This window comes from Gambusia affinis, linkage group LG19 (genome assembly GCF_019740435.1).
Source record: "Gambusia affinis linkage group LG19, SWU_Gaff_1.0, whole genome shotgun sequence".
Taxonomy (NCBI): Eukaryota; Metazoa; Chordata; class Actinopteri; order Cyprinodontiformes; family Poeciliidae; genus Gambusia; species Gambusia affinis.
In genome coordinates, this window is record NC_057886.1 from 4,094,576 (window position 1) to 4,122,076 (window position 27,501).

Below are 27,501 nucleotides of genomic sequence, written 5' to 3' on the forward strand. Positions count from 1 at the left end.
TATGAAATTCAATTTTTCAGACGCTAAATTTTAACTTTTTATTATCTGTAGGTGTAATTACTAAATATTCAAGTTTTATTAATTTTTGTTTTTTGACTGAGGTAAAGAATTGTGGAAGAACCAAAATTCAATTGAGGTTACTTGAATTTTAACCACTTAAAGTTTTTAAGTTCATACTTTCAACATTTTACCTTAATTTCAATATTACATGTAACTGTTGCCTTCATTAACAACCTGTTAAAACTGAACTACATTGAGGTTCAATAATTTGGTAAGGTTAGCAAAAAAAAGATGGTTTACAGTATGTCAACTATAATTACCTACATTACAAAGATCCAACCTCTATAAACAGAACTGTTAATTCAAAATAAAAAGGATTTATTAATACAAACACTCTGTTACACATTAACAAGAGCAAAACCCCACCCAGTTTAAAAGCTACATTGAGCAGAGATGTGGATTTAACAGAAGAATATATGTTCCAGTTATCTTCGAATATCAGATGGTGAAAAATTCACCTCACTTCAGGAAATTAGCAAAAATGGTCAAAAATCACAACCACTGCCGGAGAGAAGAAGCTATCAGCGTACATTTTAACATTACCACAAAGTGGAGCAAAAATAATAAAAGAAAAGGTGAAACCATTTTTCACATTTGTCCAGCCATTAAAAAAACAAAACAAAACAAAACAAAAAAACTAAAGTCTTGTCTTAAAAATAGGTTTTTAGTCTTTATATTTAGTGGTAAAGACCAGGAGCATAAAACAAAACAAAAAAATTAAAAATAAATAGAAACAAAACTTTGAACTAATCATACTGAAACAGACCACCAACTTCAACCACAGCTGGGATTCGACATTTAAAAAGTCCACAAATCTCAAAGTGTGGCAACATGTGCTACATCTAAACCCCAAAGCACATAGGAAGCAGACATGGAAAAAGGCAAGGAGCACAGGCAGTTCTTCCATCGCTCTCTTTGGAGAAGGGTTGAGACACTGATGCAGGGTGATTTCACGGGCCTCTTGGAAGCAACCTATCTGTACTGGTAACTCATGCTGCCGTCGCTCCTGCCGAAGCCGGGGTACTGGGTGTGGTTGGCGGGAAAGCCCTGGTTGCCACCTCCCTGTGTGCTGTAATTGGTTTGGGGGGTGAAACCTGGAAGCCGGAAAGAGAGATGTTACAAAAAACAAAAATAAAAAAACAGGTGGGAAAAAATATTAGAACTTTTAGAAGGCTTGTTTTAGGAGAACACAGCTCCAATTTACGCATCAACTATAAACGGATCATAACCTACAGACAAAAATAAAATAAAATCACCACCTTTCTTTCCAAAAAATGCGGTTGACAGTAAAGTGAGAAAATGCTAAAGACGAACGTTGTTCGAGAAAAGCTAGCCATGAGATTAAGACATGAGATTAACATTTAAGGCCAAATTTTATTTTATTTAATTTTTTCAAAAGACATTTGAAGTCCTTAATTTTTAAGACTTTACAGGGACGCACGAACTCTGTTTCCTGCATTTTCACATGAAAATTCCCAAACTTAACACGCAGCATTTAAGTTATTTATAGCACATTTTCCAACAGTAACTCTCAATACAATGTCGAACTTTCCCAGGGTGTGTAGGGAGCGTTTTTAAAGCTTTAAAACCCGATGAAACTCACCTTCGTAACTGTACTCCTGGTTACCCCCAGCCGCAGCACCCGCTCCCCCCGTCACCTGGCTGGGGTAGGCGGTGCTGTAGGAATAACCACCCACACCCCCCTGGCTCTGGTTGAAACTCTTCTTCGTTTGCCCGTACTGGTTGTACGACCCCTGCCCTATGGAGACGCTTGACTGATAGCCTCCCGGTGGACCACCTTTCTGCATGGGGGGTTTCTTTTTGGGCATTTTGATGGCCGCCGGGGCAGCGTAGGATCCTTCATTTTGATAATATGATCCATAGGAGCCTGGAGCCGGAGGTTCTGTGGAGCTGAACGGAAGTCCGCCCGAGAGGCTGCTTGATAGCCCAGCGCTGCCATTTGCCCCGTCGTCGTAGTAATCTATGGAGCGACAGCATGGCACAGGTTCAAAATGGGGCAGATATTTGGTGCGCTCCAGCTTGTGTGATGTAAACAGGCAACCGACAACTGAAGTCAGTCATGAATGCAACATTTATTAATAAAAAGAACACATATAAAAACAGCTAAAAGTGAGGAAATCCTCCCACACGAAACACATTCTTAAAATGATCCAGTCTGAGCACAAACAGGCCTCCGTTCGTCTTTGCCAGCCGCCAGATACAGATCGGGCGAGAAGCAGAGAAAAACTAGACTGTGCCAGAGTAAGATCCTCATGCAGCTAGTTTATTTTTAACTCTGCGGTGCTAACAAGACGGGGAAATAACAGATTTGATGAGGAAAAAATCCAGAGTTTCTTTAAAATGAGGTCAACTGAGGTCGGAAGTGACGAGAGACACACAGTTAAAAACAAAGAGGAGGACGACACGAGTCGTTTCATCGGAACGTGTGGAGGCAGAGACGTCCCGAAAGGCAGTACGTGTCGTTCGGCTCCCCACAGGTCGTCCGGACTACGAGAAGACACTGAGCTAAAACGGGTCCGGCGTGTTCAGGTGCATCCACGGGTACAGAGGTTCGTCTTATGGCTGCGTGCATGCAGTGGAGGATCGTCTCCCCAGAGGCGGATCGGACGTGACAAGTGGGTTTGGCAAGACAGGTTAGATGGAGTCACTTTGTCCCCGGGGGTTGTGGACTTGATGGTGACGCGACTTTCTGATCCCGCTGGAACACTACTGAGTATTTTTGTCCGTTCAAATCCTCTCAACAGGTTGTTTTTTTTCTTCCTTTTTTTTAAAATTATTATTATTTTCTAACACTGGAGTTAGGGGAGGGGGGAGTTCTATGTCGCAAACTCGGGGTAGCCATAGTAGTCTGAGACAAAGTCACCTAAAGAGTGAGACAGGGCAGAGAAGGGGAGGGAACAAAAAAAAATATATCAAAATTAGATTATTTTGAATTTTTCTTCTGCCTTAAAAAATGGCAGGCTGTTAGGTCAGATTTATTTTTTTTATTGTGTTGGACATTATATTTTGGGGTTTGTTTTTTTTTTTTTAGATTTCTCTGCTCCTGTCACGCTCAGGTAGGTCAGTCTTCAAACCAGGCTGCCAGAATGAAGAAAGGGAAACTCATAAGAGGAGGCTTGTAGGGGAAAAAAACAAAACAAAAACTGATTCAACCCCTGTGGCTTAAAGCAGAGAAATGTAAAATCACTCAGCTAGGATAATCCCAGCAAGGCATTAAGGAGCTTTTTTTTTTAAATTATTATTTTATTTTTTTTTTACAGAAACCGGACCCCGCCTCCTGCCCTGGTGGGTTGCAACAAGCTGCAGGACGCACAAGCATCTCTGCCAACACAATGCTCCACACGGTTTATTTCTACTGTCATCAAGAATAAAACAATAGAGGTAAAGAAACTAAAATACTCACTGTAGCCAGAGTTGGCGTTGTTCCCATATCCGTACGTTCCAAATCCACCTGACGAGGAAAGCACACGTTTAGCGGCTGCAGGTCCAGTTAAGTCTGCGAAAAACAGGGAGAGACGGTTCCTACCTCCTTGACCGTAGCCGCCTCCGTTGTTGAAGCCTCTGCCTCTTCCACGGCCGCGGCCTCTCCCTCTGCCTCTGGGTATGCCGGCGTCCAGGCCAAACGGTTGGTGCTGAAATGGATACAAAAATGTTGTAAAATTAATCATATAAGAAAAAAAAAAAACAACAAAAAAAACAAACAACAAATGTACCCTGCTGTGAGTATTCTTAATCCTTTTTTGTCGTATTACAACCCCCCCAAAAAAGTAGGGATGCACCGATGGCTTCTTCTGGCCAGTACTGATACCATTTTTTAAAATTTTTTAATAACTGATAATGTCAGGTAATTTTAGGTCACAACACACCTTAGTTGTTCCAATTTCACTTTGTGAAAAAACACTGACCGACGCCATTACAAAACATAAGCTAGTGCTCTGAAAAATAAAAGTTGAAGCCGTTCCTCTCTAAATGAAATAACCTAAAAAAATAATAACGATTTGCAGCTAAGCAGCCACACTTTTTTAAAAACATGTTAGTAGAGAAAAAAAAAAAAGCTAAACACAGCAACAAAGTTGCCAAGTTAGCAACAGTGGGATGACCATTGGTGACCGCACACATGTAGGCATGACCTGGTGGGCAGAGAGGAAGGTGAACGCTAGGCCCAAGCATTTCATTAAACAAATATAACACTGTGTTACAAATAACTACAATAAAATAATCATTTTAACCATCAATATGAAGTACACTAGGACAAATTGTGACTTGCGTATTTCACTGTTCCTCTGACTGTGACGCTGTGGCCTCATTCTGCTCTCTAGTGTCTTTTTCTTCTGAAGCCTGTGGTGCAGGTGTGTTTTTTTTTCGAGAGGAGAACAGAGTTATCTATAGTTGTTGTCGCTCTTTTTTCTTCTGGGCAAAAACATTTGCCAAAATTTGCCCAGCTGCATTACGTATATTTAAATACTGTAACGTTATTGGCACGTTACGGTATATAGAGAAGAAGTGCGGAGACTGTTTAGCCAATCAGGATGCAGAACACAACGCACTGTGAAAAAAAAACTGCACAAAAAACTCGGCGAAGCAGCGAGGCCGTGAAAGGAGAACCGCGTTACAGCGAGGGTTCACTGTACTGACATTTGTAAAGGAAACAGAGCGGTAAGAAAGTAGACGCCAATCTGGTCCTACGCGTTTTGCTTCGTTCAGAGGGTCTGGACCCTCAGCTATTGAGAAACGATCTTTTCCTGCTTACCATGGGCGGTCCCTTCTTCTTTTTAGCAGGCTCAGGAGCCGAGCCTTCAGGAAACAGCTTCTCCAGAGCAGCCAGGGCCGCGTACGCCTTGGCCACCTTCTTATTGGACCCGGTGCCCTGGAACTTCTGCTCGTCGATCTCCACCTCCATGACGAAGCGCTTGTCGTGACTGCCGCCCGTCTCAGAGATGAGCTCGTACTTGAGGCCGCGGCGCTTCTCGTTCAGCTCCATCACGGGGTTCTTGCCGTGTTTGGTCAGGATTGGTCCCTGCTGGCGAGCCGTCTGATGGAGAGGAGACGGGTGAGGACAGCAGGTCTGATTACGCAACACTGCCCGACGTCGCCAGCCGACGCTTACCTCGGCAGATTCTGGAGTGGCGCCGGCTGCGGCAGTGGACGATTCGGTGGGGGTTACTACTGGCTTTACTTCTTCTGCAGCGATTGGTACGACAGTTTCTTCCAATTTCACAGCGACTTCAGTACTCTTCAGTTCCACCCCGGTGGGTAGGCCCATGTCCTGCAGCACCTGAACACACCCAAAGAAATTCACTTTCATTTAGAGAAAAACGGAAAACTACCATGTATAGTGGAGATAAATTGTGCTCCAAAGAAATTTTGCTCAATTTTGGTTTTTGACACTCTAAAAAAATAAAAACATGTAATGCGAAAAGAAAAATTAGACGGGGAAAAAGGAATTTGAAACTGATTTTGAAGCTGAAAATAATGAAAATGATTGAAGCTGAAAAGAAATCAAAACAAGAATAAAACTTACAACTGAAAAGCAAAAAAAATAATAATAATTTAAATGAAAAAAATATTTGAAATGGAGAATAAAAATTCAAACAGGATTTTTTTTTTTAAACTGAACAAAAGAAAATTGAAACAGAAAAAAAAATCATTTTTTTCAAACAGAAAATGTAGAAACTGTAAAGTTTGAAAATGAGAAAAAAATTTTAAAAATTCAGCTGAAAAACTTTTGAAACTAAAGAAATTTGTAACTGAAAAAAGAAAAAATTGGATTAGGAAGAAATTTAAACAGAAAAACAACATTTGAACAAAAAAAAAAGTTTCGAAATGAAAAAAAATTATTCAAGTTTAACTTTTTTTCCCCCAATTTCAATAAACATTTTTGAGCAAATTTATGACCCAATTTGCTTCATACATGTGTCCAACCACACCTGTAGGAAGCGGCGCTCACCTTGACAGCTACATGCAGCTTGGCGGTTCGCTTGGATGGACCAGAAGCCTCGAACGTCTTTCCGTCCACCTCCACCGCCATAGTGAACACTGGAACATGAACCGGACCGGTTTGAGATATCAGCTTGTACTGCAGACCTGGCTTCAGCTGATTCAGCCTCATTAGGGCGTTCATGGACTGAGCCGGCTCTGCCTTTTCTTCTCCAGCTTTGGGAACCAAACAGAAAAAGGGCTTTAATCTTTCATGCCCGTCCAAAAGAACAGAAACAGTGAATCTCGGTATCCCAGCTCTTACATTTCTTCTGCAGCTTTTTCTTCTTTTTGTTTGGACTCTTATCATCGGTTCCTTCTTCTTCTTCTATAGGCCTCTTCATAGGTGGGGCATACGCTGTGCTGGGTGGGATTTGCACTGAATAACACAGAATCATCCCGTTACAACAAAGTCAAACCCAAAACCTGCTCTTGTTGTTGTTGTTGTTGTTGTTGTTGTAGTATTCTAGTACCTGTGTAATCAATCGGGGTGTCGCTGCGAGGTTTTTTGGGCATTTTTGACGGAAGCGGGTCCATTCCGAGAACTTTGTGGAGCTGCCCAAAAGCCGACAGCCTTAATGCGTGCTGGTGATCAGCGGAGATGACATTTTAGTAAATCACAGGATTACTTAGCTGAATATGGACTTCACTGGACTCACCTGAGCGCTCGCTGTGATGTCTTCTCTCTGCTGCCGATCCAGGTGACCGATGGCGTCTGTGGGGTCCTTCTCACATGGATCATAAATTCCAGCACCATCTGCAAAATGGCAATTCAGAATGTGATTTGGAACGAATTAAAGGCACAAAACACTCAAGGGGACGCCCAGGAGCTGAGTGCATACCTGTCATGAGGATCCCTGAAGCGAGACACTCTAAAACTCTGCGCAGAGCTTCGCCTGCCCCCATGGGCCTGTTCCCTGTGCCGATTGCTTTCTCACAGATCAGCTCCAGCGGCTGTGAAGCACGAAAAGTTTTTAACTCCCTGACGGGATGATTCTCTGCAGTGTCACTTCAACTTTTTGACTTACCTCCTATATGTTTAAATTGACATTTATGTAACAGAGATTTGCACTAATCTGGTGACAACGAGTGAATAAATCAATCGATTGCATGACAAATTAAAATGAGTTTTAGAATTTCCATTTGGACAATCATCGTTATAGTGATGCTGCCGTTTGATATCGCTGAAAACTTTGCTCAAGCCGAGGAAAGACTCGAGATTTTTTTTTTTTAGAACCAAAATGCATGATTTACAACAGGCCAAACTGGAATCTTTCATACTTGAAAATTGATGTTCTCAGAGGTTTTACTACAAGCTAAGAGAGTTATACATCAGCACACCACATGACAAAGTGCCCAGAAAAGATAATCAGTAAGACAATGCTTAGTAATTCAAATAAATATTTACCTCATCCTCTTAAATACCAATAAACTTTAATTTATTAAAGAACGTTTAACAGTGGCTCTGGAAGACATTTTAAACACACAAAATAAATCAAAATTTGAACCAGAAATAAACCAAATTATGTGATGGAAGTCATCAGGCTCATCATTATCAGATTAACTGGTTAAATGCTGGCTGCAACAGGGGAGAAATTGAGATATTGCTAAAAAAAAAAAAACTTCAGATTTTTTTCTTTTCCTTTTTTGCTATTGTAAAACTTTAATACGGTGCAGCCATGCTGAATATCAAACTCAACACCAAGAGTTTTGCTTTTAAACAAAACTCTTGGTGTTGATACATTTTAGACAAACTGATGGAGAGAGTTATACATCAGCACACCACATAGACAGCCCCGCCCAGAAAAGATAATCAGTAAGACAACCTCAAATAAAAAACTCAATTTAGGCCAATGTGAGCTTACAAGTTAAACCATTACAAAAGGCTTGTGCAAAAGCGTGTGCCTGGACACTTTAAGAGGAGGGGGATTCGGGGGACGGTTGAGTTAGAGACAACTACATGAGACAAGCATGATCAATACCAACACGTAACAGAAATGAATAAAAATGGAGCCACAGACTATTACAGCTTAGCTTTGTCGCTATGGAAGATTTCCCCAGGTGTTAAAGGATTGCTTTGTAAGATCGTATGATCATGATCACATAGTTCACACACATACAAATAACTGATGGTTTTAGTTATCAGGTGTAAACAAATTCTGTCTTTGGGAGAAAGGGGGCCGGGGAGGACATGCATCTAACAAAGATCAGAAGAAAAGAAGTGAGTAAAACCACCTCAAACTCAATTCTAGGCCAATGTGAGACACAAGTTAAACCATTACAAAAAGGCTGTGCAAAAACGTGTGCCGACACTTTAAGAGGAGGGGGATTCGGGGTCACGGTTGAGTTAGAGACAGAAATACTTAGAAAGGACTTGAGGTGCAATATTCCTGTTGAGTTTGTGGCGCACACACACTAACAAAAGCAGCCAGGAGAGCAGGAGAGGTCGAGCCCACACACTCTACACTTAACAAGCTGCTGAGACGGAGCACTGACTGTTACAGTGTGACAAGCCAGAGGTGACACAGGCAGCAGGACTATGAGGGATAAAACACAGTTAACCACATGGAAACAGTTCGTCTCGCGCGTCCTCTCGCATGGGCCACCGGAGAAGAAAATTTAAAATAAAAAAAAGTAAAAAAAAAAGAAAGAAAGAAAAAAGCGCTCCGTAAGTAGCTTGCGCGTTTACAGTTATGGGAAAGAAAAAAATAAATAAAAAATGACTCATTCACAGCAACGATGACGTTCTAGAAATATTGCACCTGGATGCTTGGCTATTAGTTCCTGGATTTGGTTGATTGGAGTTAAAAACGAAAAGTGTCGCTGAATGAGCAAGCGAATGAAACCTAAAGGCTAAAAGCAACAGCTTCTATTTGGTGTCAGTGTTAACTGGCAGAGAACCTGTAAAAGTGAGTGAAGCGGCAGAAGCGTGTGATGACACACATATCCTAAAAAAAACAAACACCCAAGTCATCAAATTATACTACAGGAAGTACACCTCAAAAGAGGAAACAAAAAAAATAAATAAGTAAATAAAAACAGAGAGAGAAAATGTAAGAAATTTTAAAAATAATATAAGAACAGAGAGCATAAAACCAAACTCAAAGCTACATCTGTTTTAGAGACAAATAAAGACAAGATTCAAACCTGGAACCACTTAGCGTGGCGTAGAGATGCCAAGGCAGTTAGGCATTTCTGCCTGTCCAGAACATCCGGGGGATCGATGACTGAAAGCGTTTCTATTGGCAGGTGGAATAAGAAGACAAGGTACAGTTTGACCAAGGGGAGTTCTGTCAGCCGGCCAGGGGGAACACAGGCAGCCTTCCCAAACCACAGGCAGGAAGGGGGAAGGGGAGGGGATCCCTCCACTGGAGAACCGCCCAAAGCTTTCAGCCTCCCAGTTAATGTTGTTTTACAAACCTCCTCCCCCCACTCCCACAAAAAGAAACAAAACAAACAAACAAAAAAATCTAACAAAAAACCCCCCAGACACCTGAAACTAGAGATGCATCGAGAAATTCGATGGCGGCCAGAACTAGAAAAATTTTACGCTTTATCGTTGGTCAGAAGCTAAACATCCCATCTTTTTTTTCTGACAGTTAATGCATCACAAGTGCTACTAAAACAGGTGAATATTGCTCTTCAGAGAGGACGTTTTTACGGAGCGAAGATTCGAGCGTACTCATTTTTCAGTATTGTACTGATGTGTTTTTTTTTTTTTACCCCTAGAGGCATGTCGGCTTTTCACACAGGACACCACAACAGGAAGTTAGGCGTCAACAAACAGGAAGTAGAATGTTTTAGAACAGAGTTTATTTTTTAACATGCTGGATTTGAAAACGTTGGCCCTCGTGGAAATATTACGCTTAAGACAAGGGCACACCAACTCTAAAGGAAATGTATAATTCATTCCCTGTAGGAATTAACATTGAGGATGCTAATTGCTAATGAAAGATCGTTAGGGTAGATTAAGCCATTCTGAGTGATCGGTGTCTTTGTTCTATGATGTCACATTTCATGGGAATATAAATAGTAATTAATAAAGACAGAAAGATTTCTGTGTGGTTACAAAATGCAAAATGAAGGAGTCAATACAGAAGCAACTTAAAGCCTCCCCAAAGGAATGTTGTCGTTATTTTTGTCACGCAACCTGTATCTGAAGATGCTTTCGTTAAAACGTTTTGTTTTTATATCATCAATTTCAGTATTAAGATATTAAACTTTTTTTTTTACCCTAATCCAGAAAGCAAGATAGTTCTCACATAGAACTATGAGTTAGAAGTTCTATGTCAGTACCAGCAGGTCGGAGCTTTTCCAAAGCCAAAGACTGGGAACTGGCCGTAGAACCTCTGATCGATGCATCCCTGTTTGAAACCCAGCGAACTTACAGGGTTGTGTCTTAAGTCATGAGCTGTGTAAAAACTCAAAGTTAAAAAATATGTAAAGACTAAAATTAAAAAGAAAAAAAAAAACGTATCAAATGGGAGGTTGTCTCCACGGTTGTTTCAGCTCAAACAGATGCTTTCTCTCCAACACTAACAGGAAGTGGAACCCCTCCCCTCGGCCCCCCATACTGGGTACGCTGCACTTTGCCCCTTCCGAGACAGAGAGCGGCCAGTTGGTCAAAGGTCCAGCGTCCCTAAAAATTGACAAACTAGAAGGCTTGACAGAGAGAATCAGAATTGGAACCACAGGCAGAAATTATCAGATGCACAAAAAGTGGGTATCAAAACAAGTCCACACTGCAGCAAAACTGATGGCTCAGAAACGAAGGCCCAAACGGGGCGTCGCTGTTAGTGCAGGGCTACAGGTAAAGTCAAGGCACAAGCCTTACTGCTGTTGAGCACTCGGACTAAAAGGCAGAAACCAGAGAGCCTGCTCTTCACCAAACTTTTTATTCAATGATGCGAAGCTAAGACGGGTTGCTAGGACCTCTACAACAGTTGACGTACATGCCAAATTCCTGTGCCCCTTGTCATTACCTGTAACCTTGGACCTTTCCTGCTAAGAAAAAAAAAAAAACACAAAAAAGCAAGACAGAGGCGGTTAACAGCCCACTGTGGGGGTCAAACAAAGACTTTGGGTTTTTGCTACTCATTTTTGCTGCAATGCGAACCGTTCATCATCAATGCTAAAAAAAAAAAAAAAACACATGCAAACACAGTGGTCTCAGTGGTTTTGTATTCGGGTAAATTCTCAGTAAGCCTTCATTTCATTGGTTACCTGCTCTTTAAAAGGGGAAGAGAAACCATGTCTTCATCAATAGTTACACTGCCTGCCCTTTACTGTGTATTGGGCCATCAAAAATGTACGATTACATTACATGGAACTACGAGAGTGTCTAGAGAGCTACAAGCATAGCAGGGTTTCATTATCTGAAGGTCTTCTTGTCCCCTAGCTCCATTGAAGGCCCAATAAACAATATCTGTCTAGCCTTGCTGCCTGCCTGGCCTCGCAGCTGGAAGTAGGTTAGCACTAATGAAGGACAGGGGCCTCTGTTTGGGTGGGCTTACCTCCAGAGGTCGCCTTCTCTATCTCTTCGCGGACCAAAGGGGATGTGAGGCGAATTGTGAGCGTTAGAGGGGGCTCCTTTGTGTTGTGGATCACGATGCTCGCATTATGGATGTCCTGCGTTACTATGTATTTATCTTCTGTTATCGTCTGGGAAGAACAAACGGGAAAAGGGCATACTTTTAAAAAAACAAAACCAAACAAAAAACATTTGAGCAGATTACAGGAGGAACAGAAATACACCAGTCATACATCTGGGTGAAGACCCCCCCCCCCCCCCACCGGCTCCAACCTACTTCAAGTCAAAGTGTTGTCAGAAGTTTGTGCGGCAAATTTTATTTTTGTGCCGTTTGCATTTTAAAGATATTTTTAAAATCGTTTCCAGGGTTCAACAGAGGTCGACCAACTCTGTTACGTTTTTTTGTGGTGAAAAAAAAAACAAAAAAAAAAAAACATTTCTGCTGCTTTTGTTTTGAAGGTATTACTGAAAGGTATTTTGTCTGGTTGACATATGAAAACATTTTTATTATTATTATTATCATTATTCAATAAACACAAATTAAAGTTTTTGATGGCACAAATGTTTGGCATTAATTTGATTTGGGTAAAGTGAGGGGGGGATGTTGACCTTATGACCTTTAAACTTCAATTAAGATCTACAAAACAAAGGCAGCACAAATGAACATCTTATCAGAACAAACGCAGCAGAGTTGATGGACTCCAGTTTTGTTTTTGATTCTGTAAAAGGGAGAGAAAGGGGATAGTTGACCTTTCGCGACCTCTGTAAACACACTGGTGCTGCAAAATTATTGGTTGGCCCTTTTGAGCTTTAAACTTAATATCTTAAAAACAAAAGCAGCACAAATGAAAATTTTATCAGAACAAACGCAGCAGAGTTGATGGACTCCAATTTTGTTTATTTTATAAAAGGCGGAGAGGTTAGTTAGCCTTTCATAGCCTCTGAAAACGCTTATTAGTATCTTTGAAACGAAACAAAAATTTGTGTCACACAAACGTTTGACCACAATTTGGTTTGATTCACTCAGGTCAGTCATACCTGCAGCTGTGCAAGAAGGTTTTCAGACACCCTTCCCAGCAGACCGACTGTGGGCTTGTCCTTACAGAGAAGCACCAGCTCCAGGTCCAGGTCTCCTTTCAGCAGCAGACCTTTAGCAACCAGACCCACCCTCATTACGCCACGCAGAGTCCGGGTGGCCTGATCCTTCTGCTCACTGTTAGAAGACGAAGCAAGTTAGACGTCGACATCGTTGTCATCAAGTAACCAAGAGGAATCTACTATATCCTGACCTGTCTTTGTCACCGTCTTCGAATTCAGACTTTGTAGTTCCCTTTTCCTCCTTGTCCAGCCAATCAGAAACGGCCTTCAGAGCCCGCTCTGTGTGGGACACCATGTTCTGGACGCTTTCCAGCTCCTCCTGTGTTGGATAGATGGCGGAATGTTTGGCCATGACGTGGCGGTCGCCGTTCATGAAGACGCGCATCGTTCTGTGGCGAACGAGGGGAGGCTGGGGTCGGAAACAGGAGAGGTAGGATTTTAATCAGGGGGTTCTTCAAAACACATAAGTTGAAGCAACACAGACTAAACACGGCACATGAAATACATTACAGAGAAACCTTTAAATAGGAACGCAGCTGATTCCGGGGTTTTATGAACACGACTGTGTCGCTTACGAATTTTCTTCCAACTACGAACGTGTAAAATGTAAATCGCAAACACGTGATCCAGGATGGAACTAGGGACTAGTGTCCTAAAGAAGGCGACATCAAATAGGAGCAGTATTCAAGTTTCAGTGGCGATGAGTCGTGGCCATGAACATACCTACAAATGGAGCAATAAATGGTTTTATTTGACCGTTTTAGTTATCACAGCAGTATTTCAAAATACCGTACTAAAACTGAGTCTACATTAGCCACCACATACAACTGTACTGTATGTTCCGTGAACGCTCTCTCTTACTCTGTGCAATAACAATGTCACTAATGTGGCCTTAACATTTTAAACTGCAGGAAAAAGCGCGCGGTACGGTACCAGTTTCTTTTCTGTTGCAAAATCGTGACGCAATTTCTGTCAGTGTTCAAGGCAGTTGGTATGGAAAGCTGTTGATGCCACAATTTGTATATTTGTGTTGGGTTTTGGGAGCTCTAAGGTGGAGCTCACCACCTTAGGGTCTATGAGTCGTAATGAAAGTTGTTAGTCCTAACTGTAAGGAAGAAAAAAAAAAAGTTTTCCCGTCAAACAAGTGGCTCTCAAAAAAAAAAAAAATTGTTAATTCTCTTTGGTAATTTGTCATGCAGTGCTTTTAGCAATGTTATAGGAATCATTACTCTATTTTGTCAAAAGTAGCCATTTTAAAAAAGTATTTAATTTGTATTTAGAGGTTTCCCTGTGTTGACCCTGGTGTAGTAAAACTACAGCTAAATGTGAATCAGTGCAAACATCCCTCAAATATTCTCTTTGTGTTTTAACATATGCTTATGTTACAGATGTCTAATATGCCAAGCTACTTCAAAAAAAAAGACAATGTTATTTTTTTTTTACTAGAGATGCAAATCTTTCAGAGTCCAGTGATTCAATTCATTTTTTATTTCAGAATTTTTTTTTTTTTTATTCAAAGGGTCTAGAAATTCTGTGTAAATTATGGGACTCACCAGACAAAAAGATAGCGCAAACAAATAAAACATTTATTTAAAACAATTCCATAAGCTTCCATTTGCAACTTAAATTACCAGTGTTAGCTTAACTTGGCTTTTCCTTAAGTAAAAGAACATCAAGAATTATTAAAAGTATAATTTTACAACAAAAAAAATTAAGCAGACTAAAACCGATTTTTGTGGAATTACTATTCTCTATAGAATACATTTAATTGTTTTATTTCCAGATCAGCCTTAAACATTTATTTAAGGTAAAGCATTTATAAGATTCTACAGAGTTTAAAGTTAGGTCTGCTTTTTATTTGTTTGCTTTATGACTTGACTTTAAGGTGAAAGAAGGCACAACTTCGCGACACATTAAATGCAAAAATCAGATGTCAGTGATAACAAAATCCGAGTGCACCAACAACCAAAAGTCTTTTTTTGCACACGTACATAAAGTTGAAGGTATGCTGGAATGGTCGCCTGCTCGCGCTTTTACAGCAAATTAAATCTCACTAAACATAATTTATTTGTAAAACACAAATGTGGACGTGTGGACTTGGAGAAGGCGTTCGACTCTGTGGGGGGTTCTCCTGGAGTATGGGGTTCCAGGCTCCTTGATAGGGGCCATCAGGTCCCTGTACGACCGGTGTCAGAGTCTGGTCCGCATTGCCAGCAGTAAGTTGGGCTTGTTTCCGGTGAGAGTTGGACTCCGCCAGGGCTGCCCTTTGTCACCGATTCTGTTCATTACTTTTATGGACAGAATTTCCAGGCGCAGCCAGGGTGTTGAGGGGATCCGTTTTGGTGGCCTTAGGATTGCGTCTCTGCCTTTAGCGGATGATGTGGTCCTGTTGGCTTCATCGGGACGTGATCTGCAGCTCTCGCTGGATCGGTTCGCAGCCGAATGTGAAGTGGCTGGGATGGGGATCAATGCCTCCAAATCCGAGGCCATGGTCTCGAGCCGGAAAAGGGTAGAGTGCCTTCTCCGGGTTGAGGGGGGTGTCCTGCCCCAAGTGGAAGAGTTCAAGTATCTCGGGATCTTGTTCACGAATGAGGGAAGAAAGGAGCAGGAGATCGACAGGCGGATTGGTGCAGCGTCTGCCATGAAGCAGGCGTCGTGGTGAAGAGAGAGCTGAGCCAAAAAGCAAAGCTCTCGATTTACCGGTCGATCTACGTTCCCACCCTCATCTATGGTCATGAGCTTTGGGAAAGAACGAGATCACGGATACAAGCGGCCGAAATGGGTTTTCTCCGTAGGGTGGCTGGGCTCTCCCTTAGAGATAGGGTGAGAAGCTCAGTCATCCGGGAGGGACTCAGCGTAGAGCCACTGCTCCTTCACGTCGAGAGGGGCCAGTTGATATGGCTCGGGCATCTGGTCAGGATGCCTCCTGGACACCTCCCTGGTGAGGTGTTCCGGGCACGTCCCACTGGGAGGAGGCCCCGGGAAAACCCAGGACACGCTGGAGGTCCAGAAGACACCCTCTTCTGGAGCTTGTTCCAGCTCCAGAAGAGCTGGAAGAAGTGGCTGGGGAGAGGGAAGTCTGAGCCTCCCTTCTGAAGCTGCTACCCCCGTGACTCGACCCCGGATAAAGCAGAAGAAAATGGATGGATGGATAATTTTTTTTATTCGGATAGTTGCGTAAAAAGACTAGTAGATCATTTCTATTAATAATTCTTAGCACGGCCTTTTGGCTGACGGCAAGAAAATGAAACAAAAGCTGCAACGTTACCATTTTCTTTTTAGTGAAGCTGGCGACTTTATTGCCCAGTGATTAACACTGATAAACGTGTCTTCTCTGGAGGGAAATGACACGGCTGCTCCTCGTTTCTGTGAGAGGAAATCAACAATCAAAAGACGTGGAGTAAAGACAAAAGTGGTGAGCAAAGGCTACTCTGGTAGGAGAACAGCAAAACGTCTACCGATTTTACTTCATGTCACTGATTTAAAGATGTCAAATTGTTAAATAATCCCTAGTGCAACTAATAGGTCTGAAAAAGGAAGACTTCTTCTTTTACTTTTCTAGTTCTTCGTTTCTGCCCTTTTTCTGAAATTAATTTAATAATAATAAATCAGCATGGGTTGTTTTGGAGAATGTGGATTTTCAGTGCATCAGACTGACCTCACCCTCAATTAACTTACAAAAATATCCACATAATATGTTGTACACCAAAAAAATCTTGATTATATATTTCTCTCTTCGGTGGAGTTAAGACTAAGGACTTTTAAAATATTTAATATGGCCAGAAAAACTACTGATTAATTAATTTTTTCTATTGTGGATTATGTTGAGAAAATACTAATACATATGACAAAACAAGCACAACAAGAAGATTATTATTCTTTTTAAGTCCTGTTGAAGACGTTGCTGGAGTTTTGAGCTGAATTTTTAGTTCAGCAAAACAGTTTAAATTTGCCCAGCTTTTCTTTTTTTTTTTTGTTTGCTTTTTAGGATTTGTTTTTAAACATTTGTAACAATTTTACAGTTTTAAAGCAGCATAAAATATAAAATAACTAAAAAGGGGAGAATGTGTCTGAAGTTTGAAGACAATATCTAAAAAGAATAGTAGAAATTCTTTCAATTTTGTTAAGAATTACCTTGTTTTTTTATCATTTAACATCATTTATCATTTAGGTTTAATTACATAAACCCTTATTCATTTTTTTAAAGCACAACCTTCTACATTTCGGGCCTACGTACATAAACCTGCTTATCTTTGAAGGCCCCTTCAATGTCCTTCGGTTGAAGCCATAACAATCTTGATATAACCGACTCCGGTCAGGAACATTTTACCGTTACCGTAATATTGGTTTATAGAAATAAGGACTCGTGGAAATTTTAGTACGTATTGTCAAAACGCTGTTTCAAAGATAATACGGTGAAAGCGCGACCGTATCTATTGTTCCATTCATTAACTCGCTCCAACGGACCTAATAAAGGGAGCCTAAAACGCTGCTGACGTAGATTTAACTTTTATATGAAACGGTTGTTGCAAAATGTAGAATTAAAAGAAAAAAATGCAGTCTGCTACAAATCCAAATTGTGCGTCAAAAAATAAATAAAAACAAAAAGGAGACGCCATCTTATTTCGGTCCAGTTAGCCTGGACCAAAAAAAAAAAAAGAAAAAGAATCTATCCTATCGTTTCATGCTACTAGCATGCTCCCCTGTGACCAAAAACGACAGACAAGGGACCTATGGCTTCTATTGGCCATATATAATTCTACAAATATTCAAAGCATCAAATTACTTTCAGCTCTGTTGAATAAGGGACACCAAAATGGTCGAGGAGACGGGAGAAAGACCCCACGAATCTCCGACCACATTTAGCTGTAGCACGTTAGCTTTCCCGACCCCGACCAGCCCCAAATACCAACGGCTGAAGCACACGAATGAGCACAGGAATTAACAAAAATATCACCATTGTGGTAATTTATAAGCATGTACATTTCTATGCTATATCACAAATGTGTCGGGGACTTAGTCTACACATTATATTGTTGACACTTACATATAACGTTTTCCACTCACGAATCGTGCCACCGTCGAAGAGCACTATAGCTCAAACTGTAGTCTGCGGCGCAAGCGTACAGGGAGACGCCCACGATCCCTAAATCACTTGCGCTCATTGGGCACAACTCGTGGGTGATGCTATGGTGTCAAGCCAATGAAAAATAAGGATTTGCAGCTCAGGGGTATGGCTAAGCCTCAAAATATGGCGATCTACAAAGTCGTCATTATTTTTCCCCTCCCGCTTCCAAAAGGCAAAGTAAAAAAAATAAATAAAAAAAAATAAAAGGCACAAGTTGCAGAAAGATAAAAAGTTCCCTGGAAACCATGTGCTTCTTTGTAAAAAATAAAATAAAAAATAAAAAATTAAAAGATTGTTTTAAAAAAAAATTAATTAGACTTTTCTATGTAATTTCACTTCAATAGTTACTGCTGCTGCGATAAATTAAGTTCATAAAGCATGAGAAGATTTCTCTAATTAACATTAAATAAAACGTCTGCAACATCTAGTGTGAAAGAGATATACGTGGAAACAAATTTTATGCCGTGTATGGTTTATTTCATTATATATTTTGTTTTGGCGGGTTTTAATATATTCTGGGGAGACGTCAACCAATATGGTTTCCATATTGAAACCATATTGGGTTTCAATATGGAAACCCAATATGGAAATTTGGGTTTCCATATTGAAACCCAAATTTTGGGTTTCAATATGGAAAACTTCAACCCTTATCATTTCTTTTCCATATTTTGGGTGGGTGTAGATTTAAAAAATATATTGTATAGTTATAAACCCCCACCCCCATTATTCTCACTTTTACAAAGGAAAAATTAAATAATTAAAACAAGATTTGCTTCCTGTTTCTAGAAACGACATTCCATTCTTTATGACTCAGAAGAAGGGGACACAAGAATAGAAGAAATCAGTTTTAATAAACAATTTTACATTCTTTATTTCTTTTTTTTTTAACAGCATCACATTCAGTCAGCTTCACTTCACTGCCCCAGACTATTGGGGGAAAGCAGATGCACAGTAATTACATTCACAACATCTACATTCCTGTCACAGGACTACACGGGCTACACACATCGTAATTTTCACATCTTCATGCTGAGGTAAAAGCCTGTCCTTTTACTCTCATGTGAACACAGGGACAAGTCCCTGACTTTTACAGAGTCGGACAAACAAACCGCCGTTTACAATGAGACGTTCTCTCTAAGACTTTTGCAAGTCTTACCTCAAAAACAAATACGAATATATTACAGTTCAGACAAAAATGGATTCTATTTACAGTGATACTTTAACAGTTTTACATCCTTAAAAAAAACTTAAGAGTTAGGTATGTCCTCAGTTGAGAATGAGAAACAAACTTACAGACAATAGAGTACAAGTATTTTTAAGTGCGAATATACAGCACCCTTCACATCCTAAAAAGAGTTGCATGAATTAGATTTATTACTATTATTTACGGTAAAGATGTGTGACACCCTTAAATTCTTAGAGTCTTTGAAAGAGAAACGGGCCCATAGCATCACAGATCCTCTACCGTATCCTCCACCGATTTGTGTAACCTCTTGCAGTTGCTACGGAGACTCCACTGTTTGCTGCAGTTCTTTAGAGGTGAGCTATGGAGATTTAATTCACCTCTCTCTGTGGTGAGATTAAAAATAATCTGCCTCTGCGCCACATCACGCATAAATGCTTTTGTTTTATTTGAGAGTAACCATTAGGGGAACCATTAACTGTGGAATCTGTGATTTTGTGGAAAATAATTATTATTACAGGATTTTCCTCTCAAATGTCGTAAATATGTTCAAATTGAATCAGCTTTTTTTTTCCATTTGAGATCAGCAGCTGCATGCGATAAATTTATTTGAAAGTGTTTAAACATCTTTACCAGGGGTGCCAATAAATATATAGAGTGCTTCTTATGTTAAGTAAATAGATTCAGTATTACATACTAAAGTGTTTATCCCCATTCTCTGAACAAGATAACTTTAGTTCCTGGATTTATCTAGCTTTCCAAATCTCTCTTCAAGTTTTTCCCTTCTTCAACATTAGCATTACTTGTTAAAACATTCATCTTCAATTTAGCTTTCAGTGCTTATGTTCATTGTCTTTAAAGGTGATCAACATGCTCTTCAGATTTGGTCCAAGCAGGATTTCCAAACATTTCGCTGGTACAAGCCAGAGCTAATGATTCTTCTGAATGTGAAAACATTTCTTTGGCTAAGCTACTTTGAGCTAAGATTCTTAGCTCGGTTTTGAAAAACAGGCCATAAAAATTATAAGACCACAGTGACAATTTGCAGATAGTTTTACAAACGCACACACCCACTGCTGGGCTTTTTTGTTAACTCAAATGCTGCGCCTGTGCTTTTGGGACAGTGGTGTTTACATGCTAATAGCTAATGCTAGCTAGGGTCATCACAGACACTTTGCCCAAAGAAATGGTCATAAGCTTGTTATGAACACACAATATTTTACACAGTGTTCTATACCGAACATGAATATATGTAAATTATTGGTTCTGCGAGAAAAAAAAATATATTGGATATTAGTAGGTTTTTATTTTAACTCCCCTTATGTATGCTCAGCTTTTCTCTGAGTACTCTGGCTTCCTCCTACCATTTAAAAACATGTATCGCGCGTGTGGGTGCATTGCTATTTGTCTAGCTCAATCCCATGTTGCTTTATTACAGGTTGGTTACCTTTCCAGGTGGTCTCTTGCCTTTTGCTCATTGACCCCTGGAAAAACCAGTTCACCCACAGGCTCAAACCCCAAAATTCAACCTTTCCTGACTCTTGGTTATGCTTTCTTTTATTCCTTGTTTAAAACTACTCATTGTTCACTTTAACCCATTTTTTTGAGTGGAAAACCAAAAAACGACCCAAGTCAGTTGAATTAAATCAATCCACTTTGGACCTTTGACCATGTTAAAGAAAATTGGCAGTTTTTACCTCATTTGTAGATGTCATTTCTTAATTTTTTTTCAACCTGTTGCTTATTGAGATTAAAAATAATTGCTGGTTTGGTTAAATATGTCCACAAAACAAATTTCTAAATGTTTTCTCACAATTTCATAGACCAATCACTAGTATAAACCAACCATGAGCAGCATCATTGCTCGTGAGTTATAACACAGCCAATGTGAGAGATGTCTTGGTGACATCACTTTCTGTTTCTGGAAAGGATCTTCATTAGCCAATCATTTATAGGTAGTAATACCGACACAGGGGATTTTTATCTTCTCCATCTGAGCTAATGGAAGTACCAGCTCTGGTGGTCTCGTCTTCAAATCTTTAGAAATCTTCTTTGTTTGTGGAATATTGCACTTTGGTACATTGCGTCAAGAAGATCGGTCTTTCCTGTTTACGAAGACAGGAAACTCAGTCACAACTCGAAGTTTAGATCACGGAAACCATCTGGCGTTAATCAGAAAGTATACCAAATGATGTAATTGAACATCAAAAGTTTTCCAGACTATTAAGCCCCTCTGTATTTGTGCTTTCAGGAAGGAGAGGCTGCCATTGCACTGTAATAAACCAGTAGCAGTTTTCATTAAGTCCTCTTTTTTGTGTGGTATATTTACTCATACATAGAAAACCTATGTATTTTAGCCATTTTTTGGTCTTCTTTGTACACAAAGAAACCATCAGAGGCAGACTTTATGACTGTTTTATTAGTTTCCTGTTAAGTATTTTTCACCGGCATACTGTCCGGCTTCTGGAGGGAGCTAACGTCCCAGCGGACGGAGCGGAAGGTGCTCCCCTTGAAGCTGGCCTGCTTTTTGGTTATGCGGTAGATTTTTCGGAGGATGGCCCGTCTCAGCAGGATGTAGACCCAGGGGTCCAAGATCTGATTCCAGGTGGCCATTCTGACGCCAGTCATCATGAGTTTGCTGTAAGTGCAGGTGAGTTCCTCGCCCAGGCGGGATTCGCTGTAGGAGCGCGCGGCTGACATTAACGAAAAGACCTTAAGACAGAAAAAAGACCCAGTGATGAGTAATTCTGTGTTTTCGCATTCGTTTACCTGTTGACACTCAGTCTTTTAAAGTAACTCACAGGGGTTTTCTCTAAAATCACCTGAACTCACTTCAGACGTTGAACCGTGAAACAACATCAGTGTGAGTTTCTTTACTACATTTTTTGTAAAACTGAATCTTATTACAAGAAAATCAACCCTCCCAAAAACAAGCTATCACCCCATCACGCGTGTGATGACATCATAAACGGAACAAGGCAACAGATTTTACTTTTAAGCATTTTACTTAGTTTTTTTTAATTCAAATTTCTCCTTCAAACATGTTGACTTTTATTTTGTGTAGTTAATTTCAAGTTTCTTCATGAATCTTTGGCAACAATAAAACACACACAAAAGTTGTTTGTAAAAAGGGCCTTCACATTGTAGAAGTGGATTAGCAATTTCTAGAACTTACACTCAATTCTGTCAAAAGTCACAATTTCCACTATGGATGCACAATATATCGGAACTAACATCGGTATCGGCTGATAACAGTAGTTTTTTTTAACAAATCAGTATGGGTCCGATAAATAAAATTGGGCCAATATAAACAACTGAAATGTATTTCTGTCCTGTTGTCATTTATTTCTGGAGGTGGAGGGGAGGAAGTTGATCATGTTTGTATTGGATACTGATACCGGTCAAAATTTTCACGTTGGTGCTTCCCAATTTTTACTATAATACCAATATAAAAATCTGATCTGATATCGATATCTGGTAACCAGTACTTACCATTGTTTTATATTTCTCTACCCTTTTGACAAAGTAAAATGGCCACCCTGTTGACAATACGTCTTAGCTTTCCCACAATCCTACACTGCATCAACATTACTGTCACGCGATCAAACAATAGCCAAGCCTTCATATAATAAAACACAAACAGCAACAAGATAGATATGAGTGTCAATTGTTATCATTGGCCAAGTTTTACCTATTGAACTGATACTGATATGTTAAAAAAAAAAATTACTAACATCAGCTGAGACCGATGTTAGTGCCGATAGATCACGCATCACTAATGCGCAATACTTTGTATTTGGGGAAATCCATACTTTCCAGCAAAATTATATCAAGAGTTGAGGAACTAATTTCTAAAAACTGAGATCACAAGCAATACCAGACGAGAAATACATCAACGTTATCGGCCTAACTGTTTATATCCAGACTTGTTATTAGATTTTACTCAAGAACAGTTTGGATTGACGCACTTTTTTTCTGCTTCTTTCTCGTTTTGGTTTTTATTTAGGAAAAAAAAAATAGAAATAAAATAGTGGTTCCTAAAAAATATTACAAAACCATTCTTGTAGCAGATATTTACCAAAAATTAGAACAGGTCATTGTAGAACACTGATCTATACAATATTCATGTTATAAAACCCTTAATGTCATTAGCTCGTGAAAATATAACTTTATTGATTACATTTGATTACATTTCCTCTTTACATGTTAAATTGGGGGGTTTATACATATTTTCTATTTCAAACCACTAACTTTAGTTTTCCTGTTTTAGAAATAACTAACTTCATATAGAGGAATTTAATGTTTAAATTATGATGTTAGATTTAATGTTAAACCAAACATATAAAGTCTCATCTGAGTAATATAAACACATATGAAAGAGTGATAGATTTGTACTATATGGAAAACGCTTATCAAGGTAAAATTTTGTATTTAAAATAAACATTTTTGGAAATTTAACTTTGCATTTTTATTTCCAAGTTTTTAAAGTCCTTTTTGTATTTGATTAAAATAAAGAAATATTTTGTGAATCAACATAAAGTTCAATCCCACCAATCTGAAATATAGAAAATCCAAAAATTGAACAGCATTATTCAGGTAAAACAATTTTGTTATCAATTCTATCTTAATAATGACTAACTTATTAATGGTTTAACTTGATTATAATTTGAGCTTCCATTCCATTTGAGACTCACCAGCAGAGGGCTCCAACAGATGCAGGAAGTGACCATGATGCCAACCAGCTGGACCACCATCTCAGTGTCGTGAGATCTAGCAGAGAACCTCTGGGAATAGGAATTCTTCTTTAGCCGCGCTCTAATGAGCGTCATCCCACTGATGGTGTTGCAGATAAACGCCAGAGCAAGACAGCTCAAAGCCAGACCAGAGAACAGCGTCACAAAGGTCAGATCTTTGGCATTTATGTCCACCACTTTGATAAAGCACCAAGTACCCGGGTACTGGTAAGTGTAGTCCCCTAGTTGGAAAACGGGCAGCAGGGCCACGCATAGAGCCAAGAACCAGATCATAGACAGGGCTATTTTGGCCCGCGCTGTTGTCACCAGCCGGGCGTGCAGCAGAGGCTTGGTGACGCCGAGGCATCGCTCGGTAGCCATCACACAGCCCAGGAAGAGCGGGCACAGACCGAAAAACACCAGGCACCCTCCCAGAAACTGACAAGGGATGTCTGGATCTCTCGGACCATCCAGGGACGTCAGATTGGCCGTAGAGTATCTCCTCAGCACCAGTCCCCCGGAGACCACGTGTCCCGTGAGGTCCGTGACCACGAGGGAGCTGGCGAAGAGCAGGAAGGTCGCCTTGGACCGCCGCCGGAAGCGGGTATAAGCCTTGATGAGAATGATGAGGGCCATCACGTTGAACAGGATGCCTAGAGTCATCGTGAGGCTCGCAATGATGGGGTTCGAAGGAACGCTGTTATGCGGGCAGTCCACTTTGGGTGCCATGTTGCTGCTGTTGAAGTATGAAGAGTTGGAGTCCGGTTTAATCTCCATGACAGCTGGGTTCCGGGTTTCATGTGGTTCCTTTAGGTGAAGCAACACTGACATGGGAGAAAGATGAAGCATTAGCGTGATTAGAGTCATTGGATGTTGTAGGGTATCAAGGGAAGACTTCCTTGTTTTTGTCTACACAGATCAGATTAGTCTGCACCTAGAGGCCGGTAGAGTTGCCAAAAATTGTATTCAAGTAAGAGTGGCAATACTTCAACATATTTTTACTTAAGTAAAAGTAAAAAGTACCCATACAAGACACTGCAAGAGTAAAACAGTATTTGGTAAAAAGGTAACTCAAGTACTGAATAACTGATCAGAACATCAGTCGTTGAATATTTAAAAATTACACCTGTCAGTGTATAATATGGCAAATATTTAACAAAAATGTGCCAAAAATATACCAAAAACAGCCACATTTTTTGCCATATTTTTTCTATGACAAAGAATATTAAGTTATGTGGAAATTGTGCTAATTTAAAAACCAAAATGGATACAATTCATAAAAAATACCAGAATTATAAAGGATCAAACTCAGGCAAAAAAAAAAAGACTTTAAACTGAAGAGGTGCTCAGATTGAAGAAAATATTTGAAAGTTTAAACTTATTTTCAAGCTGAAAGAAAAATAAACTGAGGAGGGGGAAAAAAGGATTTGAAAACAAAACAAAATTTATTTTATCAAGTAGGAGAAACAAAGTTTAGAAACTGAAAAAAAATTTTGAAACTGGACAAAGACTTATTTCAACTGAATATTGTTTCCAGTTTCGAATCAGCTGTGTAGCTTCAAAATAAAATTGAAAAAAACTTTATGGTCCCAATTTAGAACCATAAAAACAAAAATCATACAAATGTATGTACTCAAAAGAACTGTTGTGGTTTATCTTGTGCTCTTTATGTCATGCAGAGTTAAGAAGCCTGTGGAAACCTGCTTTGGGGAGGGTAGGATTTTGTCTTCATTTAATTGATTTTTACAGAGCAAATAGCTTTAATCCCTCAGTAAAACCTTCCAGTCTTGTGAAACACAAGCCACATTGAAGTTAAAAGACAGAAAATGTCGACCATCAGGACGGATAGGACTCACGTCCAGAAGCGTAAATATCTCCAACTACAACCCCACCCTCTGCATTCCCACCTGCACTTAAAGCTTTTCAACATTTTGTTTGGTTCACACAAAACCTAGAACAATCATTTTTTTTCTCTCCCTCCTTTTTGGCCCTATGACCTCTCGATGGTATCCCAAACCTTCAAAACCACTTGGGCATAATTTAGACATTTGCTTAAAAAAAACAAACAAACCTAAAAGTAGCCTGTTTTTGGAACACTGTGCGAGTTTTGTTTTTCCTCATAACGAGGGAATCCTGAACAAGTCCCGACAGCCATGCTGCTGAGCACAAAGCACGCATTCCATTAAAACGCAGCAGCGAACTGGAGAGACACTGGAATGGCAATAAATTAAAATTGAGTCCACAATGTCAAGTAAATTATATTTCTATTTTATTGCAAGAGCAATTTTTAAGTTTTTAGAAACTTAGAAAATTGCTTCAATAAAATATTGAATTCTACTGAATAGAATTCAATATTACAACTTCTTACTTTAATGTTTCATTAGAATATATTTTTTAATATTGCTGAGACGCATTCTGTTGACATTTATTTAAATTAAATAATTTTGCGTCAAAAAAGTTAAACTGGGGGGGGAAAGTGGTTCAAGGAGGGAGTTTCATTTAAAAATGCGGATTTAACCCAATTTTCTTTGGGAACAGTAGCATTAAATACAGGTTTTTTAAATCTTAAAAGGGATAAACAAATAGCTACATAAACTGAGTAGTTATTTCACCTACCATGTAAAAATAGAGTCCATGGAGATGGACCACTGCTGGGAGTTTGACAAGTCCGTTGAAATTGCCACAACTAGCGCCGCCGCTACTGCTCAGGAACTCGGTGAATCCAGGTTTTCCAGAAATGTCCCGGCGTAAAACAAGCCGTTAGCCTGAAGCGTCTCCTCGGCAGACATTGCTCTCCGCTGGACAGGCAACTCACCCGGATGCACCGCACGAGCGCGTTTGGTGTTCCTGTGGAGCTGACCGGCCTTTTTATACTCCACAGCTGCAGTGCGCTCCCATCGCCTGTGGGTGTCTCCGTCACTGAGAAGCCCTAATTCCTCCCCCAGGCAGACGCTTTGTGAGTTTTGTGGAGAGAAAAGCCAGGCAGGGAGACGAATGAAACCTTACAGCCCAGCTAACCTTAACTTGATCTCTCTGATAATTATAGACTATCAAAACCTCTTCAGTTATAAACCCTTACTGCTGAGAAGAAATTTAGCTAATCATAGAAGCTATGATTAGCTTCTATTATAAAGGCTACATTTTTTTACGAAGTGATGCACAAATTATGTAAAGACATAAAACCGTGAGACGCTGTGAATCTTTGGCTTTTACGTTTTGGTACGTCATATAAATCTGACGTGAGTCCTGGTTTGCCACGTAAAGTAGTTTTGGTCTGATTGTGGTTGGTACTTTTATTTGATTATTTTATTTAATTATTTATTTTTTTGGCTGATGTCAACAATTAGTTGAATTCGTGTTCTTGTTCTAAAAATAAAAAGAACATTATCATGACCCGTGTAAAGGCTGAGTCACAGATCAGCCCGACTGCATTCTGACAACAATCTAATCAGTAACAGTTAGAACCAGATGCACGAGGCACAGACACAAACTACAAAGGAATCGATGGTTCTATTCATTTTTATTATTATTATTTGACAAAAGAAACAAACTAAAACGTACAGTATGCAGTTGTGTTTGATAACACAAAATCCAGCCCGATGAATGACCTTCAAAAGTCATGGAAACCTTGAATTGCTTTAGGCCTTGAGCCGAAATCGTTTAATTTTAGATAGTTTTATGCCCCCCTGTTCCACTGCTTAATTTTGTGTTTTATTGAGTTTCATATCTTTCACTATTCTACTATTTTTTTTTATTTTATTTAAGACAATTG

General features: G+C 39.8%; 2 protein-coding genes across 2 annotated transcripts; both read right to left on the reverse strand.

Moving 5' to 3' along the window:
- Positions 1-355: 355 nt before the first annotated feature.
- ilf3b (interleukin enhancer binding factor 3b) lies at positions 356-17,857 on the reverse strand. Its single transcript, XM_044100287.1, has 17 exons — positions 17,733-17,857; positions 15,954-16,051; positions 12,877-13,094; positions 12,626-12,800; positions 11,571-11,718; positions 9,200-9,296; positions 6,900-7,066; positions 6,717-6,814; positions 6,531-6,642; positions 6,323-6,436; positions 6,029-6,234; positions 5,189-5,356; positions 4,832-5,113; positions 3,608-3,713; positions 3,485-3,532; positions 1,664-2,041; positions 356-1,154 (listed from the first exon to the last, which is right to left on the reverse strand). Exons 2-17 carry the CDS (start codon positions 15,954-15,956, stop codon positions 1,033-1,035), a joined length of 2,442 nt encoding a protein of 813 aa, XP_043956222.1. The 5' UTR covers positions 15,957-16,051; positions 17,733-17,857; the 3' UTR covers positions 356-1,032.
- Positions 17,858-18,645: 788 nt separating this feature from the next.
- LOC122822061 (prostaglandin E2 receptor EP1 subtype-like) lies at positions 18,646-26,914 on the reverse strand. Its single transcript, XM_044100424.1, has 3 exons — positions 26,346-26,914; positions 23,691-24,553; positions 18,646-21,708 (listed from the first exon to the last, which is right to left on the reverse strand). The coding sequence occupies exons 2-3, from the start codon at positions 24,504-24,506 to the stop codon at positions 21,427-21,429; spliced, it is 1,098 nt and encodes a 365-aa protein (XP_043956359.1). The 5' UTR covers positions 24,507-24,553; positions 26,346-26,914; the 3' UTR covers positions 18,646-21,426.
- Positions 26,915-27,501: the final 587 nt, after the last annotated feature.